This window comes from Symphodus melops (genome assembly GCF_947650265.1).
Source record: "Symphodus melops genome assembly, chromosome: 14".
Taxonomy (NCBI): Eukaryota; Metazoa; Chordata; class Actinopteri; order Labriformes; family Labridae; genus Symphodus; species Symphodus melops.
This window is the reverse complement of record NC_136704.1, coordinates 12,579,891-12,596,170: the sequence shown is the minus strand read 5'-3', so window position 1 is coordinate 12,596,170 and position 16,280 is coordinate 12,579,891. Positions and strand designations below refer to the sequence as shown.

At 42.8% G+C, this 16,280-nt stretch overlaps 1 protein-coding gene across 2 annotated transcripts in view; it reads right to left on the bottom strand.

Annotated features, from left to right (window-relative positions):
* LOC306835009 (uncharacterized protein) overlaps positions 1 to 16,280 on the bottom strand; it is a 93,888-nt gene that overhangs the window by 14,453 nt on the left and 63,155 nt on the right. For both annotated transcript variants that reach the window (XM_079361377.1, XM_079361378.1), the window contains 3 exons: positions 14,892 to 15,129; positions 8,832 to 8,916; positions 6,306 to 6,417 (listed from right to left, as the gene is read on the bottom strand). In XM_079361377.1, the coding sequence (XP_079217503.1) occupies positions 6,306 to 6,417; positions 8,832 to 8,916; positions 14,892 to 15,129 (435 nt within the window). The remainder of the gene's footprint in view (positions 1 to 6,305; positions 6,418 to 8,831; positions 8,917 to 14,891; positions 15,130 to 16,280) is intronic.

The following is a 16,280-nucleotide window of genomic DNA, read 5'->3' as shown; positions in this document are numbered from 1 at the left end:
TGAGTTGGCTTCTGTGGTGCTGGTGGACAATTTGGAATCTTTACAGCTGCTAAAATAGCATTTATTATTTTTGATAGTTTATTCCATCAAAAAAAAAAAAAAAAAGGGGACAAGTTGTCCAGTCCACAGCCCCCACTTTTCACTAGAGAAGATGAAGTTAGTGCACTCGCACCATCTTTTCCTCAACTTGTGAATCAGAATGATGCTTCATGACAAACCACAAAGCATACCTGCAGATAGAAGAGGGGAAAAAAACTGATTGTAGGGACTCTTAGCAGTTAATGGAGTTTCCATCTTTTCTATTCTCAATGGAGGAGCAGTGGACTGGTATCACATCGCACTTTAGCTTTACAGCAGGACTAAAGTGCATTTTCACGAGATCAGGCCAAACTGTCCAGGGTTGCCGGATAAACATAATTCAAAGTGAACTTTTCTTAGTGAAAAAAGAGAGAGTGAGAGAAATATGAAGATGAGGGGAAAACTAGAAACAGATTGCCTGGTTGTTGGTTCCACCACCATCAAACCACCGGAGCTGAATACGAGCCATTACTCTGTTCCACTCAGCTCATCAGAGCACATCCTCTCATCAAATTAATGAACACATTTATTGTTAAACACGTTTTTATAAAACATTCATTCATTCTGTCTAATTAAAAGACCCAACAGGCCTGACATCACTTAAATATGCATACTTATCACTCACAGGGTCTGAATTAAAGATCTGCGAGAGTGTGTGTGTGTTCGTGTGTGTGTGCGTATACTGTATGTGTACATCTGAGTGTACGTTGGCAGCAGAGACTGAGGTTTTCCTAAGCAGGTCTTCTCACTCTAGGCTTAATGGTGATAATCATGGCGTGACCCAACATTAAGACAGTGTGTGCGTGTGTTTGTGTGTGTCCCACTCTCCCTAATGGTGACGATGATGACATGTTCTCCATTAGACTAGTCAGTGGGCCACGGCAGATCTAGCATATTAATGATGCTGATGATGGCTTCTTTAATTACCTTCATCTGCTGCTGCATGGCCTGACTCCTTTCCCCAAGTCCTTTCATCATCATACACTCTCCTACGCATGCTGCTGGGTTGTTTATCAGTGGCTGCCATTACTGAAGTCCCCTATCTCGCATCTAGTCTGCATGAGCACAACTACATTTCCGCCTTGGAAGAAGTTTCTCCACCATTTTTCAGGAAGAATAAGCTCCACCAACTGTGGGGGTATCTTTTCATTTGATGGTTTCCAGGAGAAGACTGATATTTGTCAGTCATTGAAATGTTGTGCAATGCTAAACAGAAACCCTTTATTACTAAACTTCAGAACTGACAGTTATCTTAAATCAAATGCATTTACAGTTTCTATACAGATGTGAAAAAATAAGAGGAAAAAGGTTTGGAAACAAAGGTATTGTATTGAAATTGTGCTCAGTAACAATATAATATAACACAGCAGCAAACTCTTTACAGCACGGTACAAAACTAGCTTTGGTCCCTGTAGCTAATTTCTCTGTTCTTAAAAACTCTCCGGGGGGGGGGGGAATCTGTTTTGATTATATTAAGGCTAAACGGGCATAATGAGTGGCATGGCTGATTTGAGTGACAGGTGGGCTCATTGCTGGTGTTTGCCAATAGGCTAGGCTTACCTTTAGCTAACACTGAGCTTACACTTTGCCTGCTTCTGGATTAGCAAGATATTAGAAGGAGTTAGCGTTTCCAATACGGTAACTGCCATCTTAAGGCTACGTAATGTAATACGTTCTTCACTCCAGCACTTTAACATGTGGGAGAATGAAATAACATGGATTTATGGGGGGAGTTTATTTCATTTAAATGTAGTACAAGGTTTCATTTTAAAGAAATGATTTGTTTGTTCAGTATGGGAAGCAGTACAATCACCACTAGGATAAGGTTAGTTCATACTGCTTGTGGAATAAATGTGAAAGCATATATGTGTGCCTCTCCATACGTGGGCATTTTAACAATATAATATATTCTCCAAAGAATCTCACAGTGAAGGGAAGAATAAACTATGCTGCTTTGGTCAAATAGTGAAAAGGGAAAAGAAAGATGTTTTCAATGGATCTCAATTTAACGTCATTAATCAGATCACTTTGAACTCATAACTCTGTATTCTTTCCTCCTGAGATGGAGAATACCTTTGAATAGGGTGATATTACACAGCCCTTCTGGAATCTGTGAAAAGGATTTTAGTGAAAACCTGCTGCTAAGGTGAGCTGATTAAAGGTTAGCCTTGAATAATCACAATTAAAGCATTCTTACTTACTTTAAAAAGACATAGACGCTGTTCAATGAGTGACAGGTAGGATTTGTAAAGACTAATATCCTCCCTTTTTTTCAAGTGGTATTAACCTTGGCTAAGGTCAACATGACAGAGTGAAGAGTCGAATATTTGACCAACTATTACACATTTTTTTGGATCTTTCGACAACCATAACCTTATTCGCCCAACGACATCCACGAAGCTGTACGTGACATGACGAAAGAAGGAGGGGAACAGCGTTTGAATATCAATCTACCCATTTCTAATGTTTCTCTTCTCTTGTGTTCTTGCTTTAAATTAAAACCACAATACCTTCTGATGCCCTGCTGTGAACTGCAGCCGTGCATAGTTAACACATGTGACCTTCTTTGGTGAAGAAAGACAAGGCACTGCTGCGAAGGACGACAGAAGTTATAGACAACAGGAGGAAAAGATTGACCACTTTGTCTGCTCGACTGTCCGTTCCATCTCTCAAACGAATTACAGCAGTGCGGCCTAATGAGCTGTGTTTGAGGGTGACGGAACACAAGGACACACAAGCGCACGCCCACTGAACAAATACAAAGTCCATTCCATGGTTAAACAGTCAGACAATTGGACCGCTTCTCTTGATTCATCAACTAAACAAATGAGCTTCAATTGTCTGTCCTCATCTCTCCATCATCAAACCTGTGTGTGTGTGTGTGTGTGTGTGTGTGTGTGTGTGTGTGTGTGTGTGTAAATGATGATCCAGTGTGGGTCATTCTGAGCTAATTAGGCCAGGCTTGGGGGCTTCTATCAGGTATAATGAGTGAGATCAATGAACAGATGAAATGGTTCCACAGACCTGTCTCCGGAATCATCACAATAGATACTTCACTCTCGTGCTTGAAAAGTTCACTCAGGCAACCATATTTCAAATCAGATTAAACACAGGCACTTTCTGATTGGATAACAGCAACGACAGGCAGCTACACAGGTCACCCTCCACCACTGATGGAGTGGTCATTAAAATAAAGGAGAAATATAAAATACAGTAAATGGCATTTTGCTTTGCTCTCCTCCTGGAGGAAGTATTATGTAGAACCAAACCTGCCTGTTCTTAATATCAAGGCGTCAAACAGACTCTTTGTCAGATCCCTTGGAGTCACAAACAGACACCCAAGGGAGGCGCCATAGCCCATCTAGACACTCACTTGCTTTTAATTAATCCTTGACATTAAGCCTTTAGTATTAGAGACTTTGGAAAAACTACAGATCATAATGACATAGTTTGAAGCGAGTTCATGGTGTAGTATGTGGCCAATTTATGGGCCAGACAACAGAGGAGGCCCCCGCCAGAGGAAACAGGGTTAAGCCCTGCAGGTGTGACACCATCAGTGATATGATATCTGAACTTCTGAACTTGCATCATTTCTAATTATCCATCGTTTCTCCAAACGGGCCGTCGCAGCGGCCTTGCCTTGTTTGTCTGAATGAGATACCAAAGGGCTGATACAGAGCTTGGTTTATGACAATCTGGGATGGGAACATGTTGACCTAAAACAAAGTATTGGACCTTTTCTGTTTTTCAGCGTCTAACTCAATGATTTGCAAGCAAGAACCGGGCATTTCTCCCGAGTGATGAGGCAAACATCCCACAAGCTCACACTGATTAAAGCTACTAAGTAATTGTATTTCTATAGGATGACAGCAATAGTTCTAAAGATTTTGGGATGCTTGAAAAAAAAAAAAAAAAAAAAAAAAAAAACGTTTAGGGGGGGGGATGAAAACATGGCAACTTTTGCTGCCATCATTAAAACAGTTTGAACTCTTTGATTCCAAGCTGAAGGATGTTGAGGTAAACACACTAATGACTGTGATTGTATGTGTGTCGCAGAGAGCGAGGGTGAGGGAGAGGGAAATGAATTATCTGATCAGTCACAAAAACATGCCTCGTTTTTTTTTTTGTTTTTTTTTACCATGGCTGATATTTGAACTGGGCTCATGCAGAGGGACAGGATCTAGAGAACTGAATGTGTGTGTGTGTGTGTGTTTGTTTCTCTCGTGGCATGCATGCAAGCTCAAACTAAAATGCTTATCACATGTAATCTCCTATCAGAAAAGGAGCACAAACATGACGCTGCATGTATCAAACACACACTTCCACACACTGTGCATACAGAGACATATGCACAGAGACAGACAGAGCTATCTGAGGTTCAGCTACTGTTCACCGAGGCAATTTGTAATATAGATTTCCTCTATAGGCCACTGTAGTGTACCATTTACCATTTCAAACCCTTTGATTTTTTTTCCTCAGTGGATAATTCATCTTATGTTGGTCAATACCAGAGATTGGGACCTAATGAAGGAGTCATAGTCAGAGCGGTCATAACACTGGTGTTTAAACACTGTTCGGAGTCCCATTCATTGAAAAGCTCATCTGCTGTGGAGATGACAGGAGACATCACGAGTAAAAAGGGGGGAAGTGTTCGGGGATGGGATCCAGGCAGATCATACATACACACAATTCAGAATTCCTCAAAACGCACGCTCCTCGTTTGTGGTTTTGTTTGACTCACACAACGGGAAAAACTTTTTTTTTTTTCTCTTGTTAACAGCAAATGTGATATTCACAGAAAGGTTTTAGAATTGTGTTGGTTAATTAATGTCCCTGATGGAAGGTAACAAATACTGTCACTGAAAATGCTGCACCTCTTTAAATCACATTCAGCGCTTTCTAAATACAAATAAAGTAACACTTCTCGTCTTATAATTATCGGAGTCATTGAGATGTGCTGTTAAGATGCACAGTGTGAGTCATGTCTATAGGTGCAGAGTAGAAACATCTGTGATCCTAATCAAACTGTGAGATTTGTGATCTGATGCACCACGACTGCTTGATTATTCAAACACTTAAAGCTGACGCCACGTCCTCTGCATACAAGACTTTGACTTGAAAGAAATCTGAATTGTCCAAGAATCGCTAATATCTGCAGTTGTTCATCAGAGGAAGAGCTCACAGGATTTAAAACAGTCTAAAATAAAGATGAAGAAGAGACCAGGGGCGACTTCTGACTGACCAATCAACTGGCTTAAGTCAGTGTCTTACTGGCCCTGGGCGATCACTATTGTCAAACCCTGATGCACTAATGTCAAGAGAAGAAAAAAAAAAAAGAGACTCCGGCTATGCGAGCTGCATAATTTACAAGGACAGAGTGAAAAAAAGAGTAAGGTGAGGGAGAGAGAGAGAGTGAATGAGAAAGACGATGAGCAAGGAAGAGGTAGAAAACAAGGTGAAAGGCAGAAAAGAGACGGACGGAGAACAGGAGGAAGAAGAGATGAAAACAAAAAGAGAAGAGAAACAGATGCAGAAGACAAAAAAGAAGTAACTTTATTTAAACAAATTGAAAATCAAGATCAGAGCGAGCAGCAGAAGCTCACGACGGAATTCAAAGTTTGTCGAATCTAAATGAACATCACTTTCCCGTCCTGGCTTTACCCTTAATTATCCATTCTGCCTTTGTACAGCGGCGGCTCAGCTCTGACAACCACTCTCCCCTGAGACCCCACTCCACCCACCCACCCACCCACTCACCCACCACCGGCTCACAGCCAGAACGTAAGGGAATATCAGGGAATATTACACCCAGGAATTAACGCTCCAAATCACCTTGCCAGGTTTAGGTCTCACATACACCCCTCCGTGTCTTGGACAAGATAATCCGAGCTCTAGCACCGGATATATGCCACTAATCATCAAAAAAGGCAGAGGGGGGGGTGCAGGGAGAGGGAAGAGGAGGCGAAGGAAAGGAAAGGAAGACCTTGGAGGGCATGGGAGGAGAGGAGGGAAGAGTAGACCATAACAGATGAGTGGTAATATTAGTTTTTGATGTCGTACAGCAGACTGGCTCAAATACTCTCACACGAGTTTTAAAACTCAAATTCAATATGCTTACAAGAGTGATTGGGATACTAGAAAAACAATTGGGAAACACTGCACTCAGAGTACAGAGACTATTTCTATGTCTTCACTGTCTCACTGACGGCTGCTGTGGATTTCTTTACCTGCTCCTGTGCATCCTGTTTTTCTCGCTCTGCCTCAAGTTTTTGATCGACAGCACGCTGAAGATTCCTCTTGAGCTCCGCCACCTCCAACTCCAGCCTCGCAGCCATCGACCTGCAAGCAGAAAAAGGAGGCAAAATGCATTACAATTAAGTAAACTGATAAAAGAACAGGCGAGTTTTCACATTTCAACGTGTCAAACAAATTAGGCATAATTCATTTGAAAATGCTTGTTTTTTTCCGAATTCCAGAACAGTCAGTCTTTAACATAAGCCAAAAAAGGATTGTGTGTGTGTGTGTGTAGGTGTGTGTAAGTGTGTGTATGTGTGAGTGTGTGTGGCAGCACAGCTAAGGGAATGTGAAGGGGATCAATATGAAGGGGTCTATTTCTGCCATGCAACTGTGCGTCTGTGTGTGTGAGTCTGTTAGTGTCTGCAAGTGTGTGTGTGTGTGTGTGTGTGTGTGTGTGTGTGTGTGTGTGTGTGTGTGTGTGTGTGTGTGAGTGTGTGTGTGTGTGTGTGTGTGTGTACATGAGTGCGAGTGAGTTTGTGCGTGGCCGTGCCAGCTGCCCTGGCTACAGCAAGATCAATACAACAAATGATTACCATTTCCACAAACCTCCCTCCACAGCCTCGCTCTGGCCGCACGGTGAGTCTCAACACCCCCCAGTGACCCCCCCCCCCCCCCCCCCCCCCCCCCCCCCACACACACACACACACACACACACACACACACACACGCAAACAAAAACAAACAAGCCCTCCTCCTGACCCACAACTCATATAAACATGAAAAATTAAAGGTGTTTGAAACGTACAGAGATTTTGTCCTCGTACAGGTAAAAGTCAGGGGACAGTGAATGAAGTAAGGGTTTTCTGAATTTGACTCTCACATGTTAATTTGAATAGAGGGACAGACTCCACATTTAACTTTGACTCTTATATTTTTACATGGATTTCTATTCAATTACAGGAAATACAGTGCAATTCAGTATGGCTGTATCAGAAGTTGTGAAGTCTTTTTTTTTTCTTTTCTTTTTCGTACATTTGACGGCTCTGTGTGTCTCCACTTTTCGAGACAGGACAGTGGATAGAGAGAAAATAAAGGAGAGAGAGAGAGAGAGGGAGAGAGTGGGGAATGACATGCAGGAAATGAGCCCCAGGTCAGATTTGAATTCGGGTAAGCCGCTTAGAGGATCACCAACCACTAGGCCACCGACACCCCGAAATCCTACTTTTCATTCAGTGTTTCCATCATTTATGTTAAAACCGGACATCACTTTCATCGTCCAAAAATCCTTGTCTGTGCAATAGATGAAGAGGAGATTGAAAGTCAAAAAAAAAAAAAGAAAGAAAGAAAAAAAAGAAAAGAACTTGAGTTTGGGTGCAGCAGTCCACGCTACTTTAGTCCAATAGAGAAAAAAAAAGAGCTCAAAGAACAGAATTGCTCATAAAGTAATACAACAAAGTCCCTGTTAGCAATTACTGAAGCTAAAACAAACATAGCCAAAGAAATGATCCTTTCTTATGAATAACAAAAGACCGGTTCTACAAATTTAAACATATTTTACACATGGATAGCTGGACTAAATGTTTCAGCACTAAACTTCAAACTGACAGTAAAAGAGTAACTAAAGCTGAAGGAGAGACTGAAACTGAAGGAAAGAAAAAGCCTGATTGATTGGTCCTTGGAGAGAACACATGATAGGACGAACAGAGTGTGAGAGAGAAAGGAGAGTAAGAGAGGAGGCATCCTGTGGAGAAAGGAGGGGATTTCCCACAGCACAGATGGAAGCCATTAGTATGGTGTTGTTGCTTAAAAAGCCTTTCATGTCTGTGCAGTTATTAGATAATACTGGGTTAACAGTAAACAGCATGATTTCGCAAATGGATGTAATATGCAGACACAGCGATTGTTTTTACCATTCGGTGCTTAAAATTGCTTTAAAATGTAATAAAGTCTAATAATTCAGAATGTTACTTATGAAGTCTCCATGCCCAGTTTGAAATTGTCGGTTGGCGATAAAAAAATGTTCCACGGCTCAACTTAACCGAGAAACTCCCTAAGACGGAGACCGTTGTTGCAGTGAGGTCATGTCGAAGCCAAAGCCACAACCACAACTATGAGCGCACAAACAGACACACAAACACACACACTCCACTGGGTGATACATGCCTGCTGATGTCACCACCGCAGCCCTGGTGACAACAGAGGGGTCACGCAGGGGTCTCGACTCTGAACTCTAACTCCCTGACCTAACATCTGCTAACCCACTGTGTCCCGTCGTTACACATTTGGATTGTTCTGCAAACAGAGAAACAGAAACTCTCCAGAACATTAGAGTCGAACTAAAAAAAAGTTAACTCACAAACAACACGGTGAATTTAAAGCTGCGCTGTTCAACACATGTTTGATCACACATTGCGCACGCACGCGGCATGTAAAGGAGCTTAAAGCTTTTGATTACACAGGTGTTGATGGCAGATCTGATAAGAGAAGAAGCTTCTCTCCCTCTCCCCCTTCCTTACCTGATTTTCTCCTCTGCTAGCTTTCCCTCCGTCAGGCACCCCTCCATCCGCCTCGCCTCCTCTGCACGAGCTGCCAACTCCTCCACTGAGCAGGAGAGAGGGAGGAAGAGGAGTGTGAGATAAAGAGCAACAGTTCACTTCAGACACTGATTCACTGGAGAGCAGGCCTTATTCACATGGTCTTGTGACAAAAAAAAAAAAAATCCCGTGGAGATATTAATTAAATTGTGTCAAATAGGTTTTGAAGCTGAGTTCATATCTCATTTTAATTCATTTAATGAAGGAAGTGTGTATAATAATAAGACAAACACGTTACTTCACATCTTCCAGCAGGCCAGTGTTGATAGAATGACGTTCAAAACATATGCATGGAGGTGGTTATTGATTCACATCAAGTTCAGCATGAGTGGGAAAATATATGAACTGTGAACCCTTCTTCAAAGCAGAACCAAGACCTACACAACAGAAGAGGCACTGAGTGCCTTTCAGAGGCCGGGAAGGAAGCAGAGAAAGTAGTGCACTGCTTGCACAGAGAGCGCGCTGCAGCCCTTTTGTTGAGAGACAAAAGAAGCGCTCCCTGACATCGTCAATAGATGGCACTCTTTACCTTGAGCAGGCCTCTTGTGCTCGTGCTTGTGACTGCATCCCTTCAATCACATTCCCTTTTCAGCCGTCTACTCCGTCTACATGCAATAAAACCCCATTGTCCTACACTTAGTAGTGTAGTCCATTGAACAAATGCATAATAAACCATGAGACCGGTTCCTTGGTTAGGTTAGCTTTGCAGGCTCTTTTGTTTTTTGGTTTTTCTTTTCTTTTTTTCCCCAATTTAAAATTTAAGATTTCTTTTGTTGTAGTGTGTGTGTGTGATATTTTGTGAGTCAATGTTTCTTCAGAGCCCTTAAAACCTTTTCACTAAATTCAGTATTCATGAAATATAACATAAACTGTCAGCCATCGGTGACCAAGGCTGGTGAATATTTAGAAGATGTGTGCTTTGAATGTGAAGAGGTGTGTGTATGTACGCGTGTGTACATGTATGTGTGTGTGTGTGTGTGTGTGTGTGTGTGTGTGTGTGTGTTGAATATTTCCAGGACGGACCTTGACTTTGCAGGTGTGCTTGTGTATTTGAGTGTGCGAAATAGAAAATAGAGAAATGCTGTATGTGTATTGCCGTGAAGCTTTTAGGGCCAAGTGCCACGCTGTGATAGAAGTGGTGGGACAGTCTGAATAAAGGGGGGGGGAGCTAAAACCAATACCAGAAAGGATGAAATAAAGAAGAGAAAATCCACATTTAATACAGCTATGATAAATTCATGGTTCGGCAGCTTCCAAACTGTTTAACTGAAGCCCCAGGAAAATTGAAGCAGCAACTGGAATTGCTAAATATTTAACGATGCACAAACACTTTTATTTGTGTGTCTACGTGCATGCATGCGCCTTACCTTGACTACTTTCCTGAACCTCAAGGTTAAAGTTTGCCGTGCATCTCAATAATCAATAAAGCAGGGATGTGAAAACTTGAAATGGCGATCAAATTCACATTCAAGTCATTAGTTTTGAGGTGACCTCAGTGACACCTCCCACCAGGGGAGGCCACAGAGAGAGCAATTAGCTTCATAGACTGGCCGTTTACACAAATGCTCCTATTTGCAGCAAAACACACACACACACACACACACACACACACACACACACAGGCAAAGCAATGCACGGACACACGGCTAAAACACACGAAAGAAAATAATTAAGGGAAAAGCTTTCTCCAAACTTACAAATTGTAGAGTTATTAAAACAGATACAAAAGTGAAGTAAACAACAGTACGGATACGAAACCAGACAAACATCGGGTGATCAAGTCAGAAAAGCAGATAAGATGTGCCGAATATCGAGCTCTGTGGGGACTGATGACTGAAGAGGACCAAAATGTTTCACATCCAAGACGAAAATCCGGAGCAGGTCGCGGATTTTGAGAAAATCAGTTTTGACCTTAATAGCTTAAGTTAGGATAGTAGCACATACTCTGAGGTCTGGGCTGTTACATGACCTGTTTTTAGTGGGCTACACAAAGTTAAGTTATGACATTAGCGCTCAATCTAAGATCTTGGGTCACTCACTCTTTCACTTTCTTGACCGTTTTAGTCGGGCTTCACAACTTAAGGTCTGACATTATTCCATAATCTAACGCCGTCTCAATCGCTCTCCCTTCTCGATGCCTTCATACGAGCTTCAAAGCCCATCATGCAGCATCAGTCTATAATCACAGATCTACAGTCAGATTAGCCCGCTCTCACAGCTAACCTTTAACATGAGAAGGAAGAGAACCTGGCTAACCCTGAATCAGTAGTTGGGGCAAGGCTGGGCCCTGCCCGGCCCTCATAAAAGCTTCATAAGGCTTCATAGGGGCTTCCTTTGGCTTTGTTGGGGGATTCGTAGCGGGCTGAGGTGCTCTCGGGAGACGTCCCAAAGCCTCCCAAGACTCCTTCACTCTCTTTCTGAAGTTTCACGGGCTTGCAACACTGCTTTTGGGTATAAGCCAAAAGGTGCCGGCAGACAGCCGCAACAACGTCATGCACACAAATACACCAGGAGAAGAAGAGAAAAAAAAACCCTGAATGCACACAACTGTGAACACTAACAAAGACAAAGGCTGACACACAAATCTAAAAACTCACACTCGCACATACACCCCAACACACTCCCCTCTTGCTCTCTCCTCTCCGCTTTATTTACAATCCTCTGGCAGCGGTACAAGGGCCCGGGGCTATAACACACGGCACCTAATGCTCAAACTGCCAGGTAATCTCATGTCTGACATCCCCCTTTGATAGAAACTGATCAATAGACTCTTGTAAAGGAGTCATTTTCTCTGATGTTTCTACCAACCACTTCTCTCTATCTCTATCTCTCTCCCCTTCTCTCTCTCTCTTTTTACCCCCTTCTCTTTTATTAGCCATACATTTATAATTCATATTTCAGCGGGGCAGAGTTTGCTCTGAGACAAAAGGGGGGCTTCTTTGTGTAATAAAGAACAATGGTGGTGAAATGATGGGGAGAAATGCCAGTGTTTGCTGCTGGTTCCGGTGAACAACAGTTTTGGGGATCGATAGAGTGTGAAATGGGATTATAGCTAGTAATAGAGGTGAATTGGAGGAGAGAGGCCTGTGCACGTGTGCGTCCAGGGATCCAGGTTGGATAGCAGCACACACACACACACATGCATGCTCATGCGCGCGAGCACACACACACAAGCACACAATAATGATTTCATCATCTTTAGGCAGATGCACATCAGCGGCACAGAAGGGAGATAATATCACATTTCTGTTTTCCTGGAAGTGTGGAAATATGGATATTGTGTTTTTGTTTACGCCGTTATTTCATTTGTCGTCACACAGCATCACATTTATTTCACATTACGGCCAGCCTAACAACGCATCTTATTCAAGGTGTAAGATGACACCATCGGTCGTATTTGAATATTTTACACATCTATCCCCGCTTGAGTGTCACAGGTAGCTGCTGTGAAAACTTGCCTTGCCAAAAAGACTTACCAGCCTCTTTAGAATATATAGAAATGCTATATTGATGCTCTTAAATTGAGAAGTTACCATTAAGGCGATGAAAAAAGGGGATTCTGTTTTTAAAGTGATATAATCTCCATCATTGGAATGACTAATTGTGATAAAGAATACTGATCTTCAGTCTGTTTTATTATTTTTGGAACAGTGGACAGAGTGAGCAATCCGGGATAAAGAGAGTGGACAACGACGTGTGGGAAAGGAGGCACAGGTCGGATCCGAACCGGGTGCCAGCCACCTTGGGGACTACAGCCTCCGCACATCGGGTGTGTGAATCCACCACCGAGCCTCCAGCGCCTCTTCAATCACATTTTGAAGTAAAAAAGCCGACACGAATGACAAGAGAGAGGTCCGCACACACACCCTGTCAACGTGTTGGTATTGAAACGATCATTACAAGTACAAGAAAGCTCCACTTCTTCTTCTCTTACTGTATGCACTCTGAGTATGTGGCATAGAGCTGAACACGATCCTCCAACAAATCAGCTGTTCAGAAACACATCACTGTAGGTGCTGCAAAGAGATATTCAAGACGATACTCGACCTCAAATTCCATCAGTAGTTTATCAAGTTTTGTTACGTTCACTCATTTGGTAAGAAACAAGTGAGACTCACAGAGGAAATGCACAGTGTCAAAGAGTGACAGTCAATTTGAATCATACAGTCACACGGCGAGTTTAATTATTTTTTTTTTTCCGACCATTTTTTTTTAATCACCCCCTCCTTCTTTTCCGTCTCCTCTGCCTCTCCTGCCACAATCTGATTGAATCCAGCTGCCTTCACGCGCTTCAATCTCGTCCACATGACACTCCGCCGCTTCCCAACACATCCTCCTGTCCTCCGTTTCGTTCCTCCTTTCACATTCCTCCTAAATGGCCTCGGAGACCTTTTTTTTTAATGGAATATCCATCACATCCTGGCTCCACATTTGTGTATTCCTCGTCAAAATTATGGAATTACGGGAAGATGCTATCAGGCTGACGTACGAAAAAAAACAGCCTCACGTGTGGAGAAAGAAGATCCGATAGAGACAACAAAAATGCCAAATACCTTTTATAATAAATCAAACAGGCGGATAACATTGTGTTCCTTCATTTTACAGCCAATGAGAGAAGGCACAGTAATAAAATTAACTTATAAAATATGACTTTAATGGCCTATTCCTGTTTCTTCTCCTATTATTTTACTGTATATGTCACTTTGTGTTTCCACAGTGTTCTATCAGTCCGCATGCTAACCTTTACATTTTCACAATCCAGTCCGTCTTCAACCAAATCTACTATTATCGAGCAACAAAAAGAATCATCGCCACTCAAGTCGGTGATTTCATAATAGAGAAAACACCTCGACAAGGGCGCTGTGTTAATGAAAAGGCCCTTTGTTCATGACAGTAATTTCTCCAGCTAACTCCTCACCCAGTCTATTCAGGCCACTGCTATATCCAGGTAAACAATGCCCCCTTTGTCATAATAATGCATCTTTATTCTTCTTAAGTCATTACAACAGGCTCTGCACTGCTGGATTGTATATTTGCTGAAGGTAAAAGCTGAATAATATGTGGTTTTGTGTGGAACGTAGAGTTGAGGGAATGCGTTTTTGATCACAGACAAAAGGCCAAGCTACACAGCGTTGTCCTTCTGTCTCGATCTTGTTAATGAGCAGTGTTCGCCGAGCAAGCCAGCCACTGTCTGCCACAGAGAGAGACCTCAGATTCATCTCTCTGCGGACAATAGGTGAGCGTGTGTGTGTGCGTGTGTGTGTTTGTACCTAGGAGAGTCAATGTGTATGTGCTAATTAAAGCTGTGGGAGTTGGGAGAAATGGCCGCGTGCGCTTGTGTGTATGCGAGGTGTTTGCCTGGCGTGACCGTAGATGTGTACGTTAATTCTTAATGAGACATTTCTGTGCCCGGAGAGACCCGGCCATCACCATTCCTGCACTGACACACAACTACAAAGGCCACCACCAATGGACACGCACGCACACACACACACACACACACACACACACACACACACACACACACACACACACACACACACACACACACACACACCAGATCATTACCATACAGCTATAGCAGTGCGCCATTAAATCAAACCTCTATCTTCAGTGTGTGTGCGTATATTGTGTGAGTTAAACATTGCACGCAGACAGCGAGCGGCTGAATCACCACATTCCTGGACCACTGCTGGCTAATTTAAACAAACTGATTGCACTAACAGCAGTGTGGCTGGGTCTTCTACAAAAGGCACAGCACCTCGCTGTACGCTTCTGATTCACACAACACTGCCAAAAGTTCAGCAAAACAAAAAAAGAATTTGCAATTTGTGAACGATGAAATGAAGACCAGACTTCAGTCAAAGACGTGTTAATTAACGAATATTCATCAGGCTGTAGAGGGATAGTTTATTCATACAGCTGACTTAAAATTGATAAGTGGAGTGATTTCTGTTTGCGTTCAACGACTGCCATTGTTACCTGTCACTTGGTGCCTACTTCGCAGCTCCTCCAGCTCTCGTCTCGACCGCCCGCTCTGAAAGCACAGCCTCCGTTTGTCTCCGATGGCGCTCCTCACCTCCTCCTCCTTCTTCTCAAACTCTTCCTGAAGCGTCTCCAACTCTTCCCTCCGCACGACCAGCTCGCTGCGCCGTCTCTCCGCCTCTCGCGTGGCCTCCTTCAGCTCCTCCTCTGATTGACAGAGAAGTGCCGCATGTACCTGCAGAAAACGTGAAGGCCAAGAGGGAAAGCCAGTCAGGGAACGTGACGTTATCGCCATCTTAAGGGTCTTGCAAGTTCGTGTCTGAAATGCACTTCACAGCGTGCATTAAAGGGAGACTAAAATGAGTATTGTGGACGACCTTTCATTTGATTTTTATTTATTTATTTATTTTTTACCTGCCTACATTTGCTTTTATTCATGAGAGACCTTGACTGAGACTTTAAAATATAGAATACAGATTTACCTAAGCCAAACAGACGGAGAGAAAAAAAAATAAAAAAAGGTAGAGGGCATTTCTCACATCGCCTTGGATGCAAACTTCCAAACCATGTCTGAGCTGTTTGGCTCGGGCAAATAAAATGTGTGAGAGGGTCTGGAAGGCAAACAGCAGACATCTCTGCATATCGCAGAATTATTGAAAAGTCCTTCACGGCTTGTTTGTGTGAATTGATGTACTCACAACACAAACAGCACACTGAACAGACACAAACTGACCAGTTGTGAATGTTGCACTTTTGCTTTCTGGGTGCTTTTTTTACAAACGTTTGGAGAAGGTTTTACTGCGAGGTGGTTTATCTAAAAGGCTTTTTTTTTTCTAAACACTGTTTCAAATAGAGTGTATAAAGAACAATACATCTACATGTACGATATAAATGTAGTATTTTACAGATTGGGATCACTCACACTCTTACTCTTCTTGATGTTTTCCAGAGAATATGTGAGTGTGTGTGTGTGTGTGTGTGTGTGTGTGTGTGCTTATGATCCTGGAAAGCATGACATGCCATCACTTGTATGTGCCAAAGGACGCACAAATTAACGTGTAAAATCAAGTGTTTCCACTCTCCCCTACACACACACACACACACACGCACACACACACAATGACTCTATGACTGCCAGCGTCGTTGGCACACTGCCAGGCTACAGTCACCACTTTGAGTAATTTGAATATTTAGTGTCCCATTGAGCTCTTAATTGGAGTCAATTTCACCAGCCTTGGCACGTTTGGTGCTTTAATTAATGGCGAGGCAATTTGTTTCTGCCAGGCAATCACGGGACAATCACATGAGTGGAGTGTGTGTGTGTGTGTGTGTGTGTGTGTGTGTGTGTGTGTGTGTGTGTGTTTGTGGTGCAGGCGGAGGTGGGTT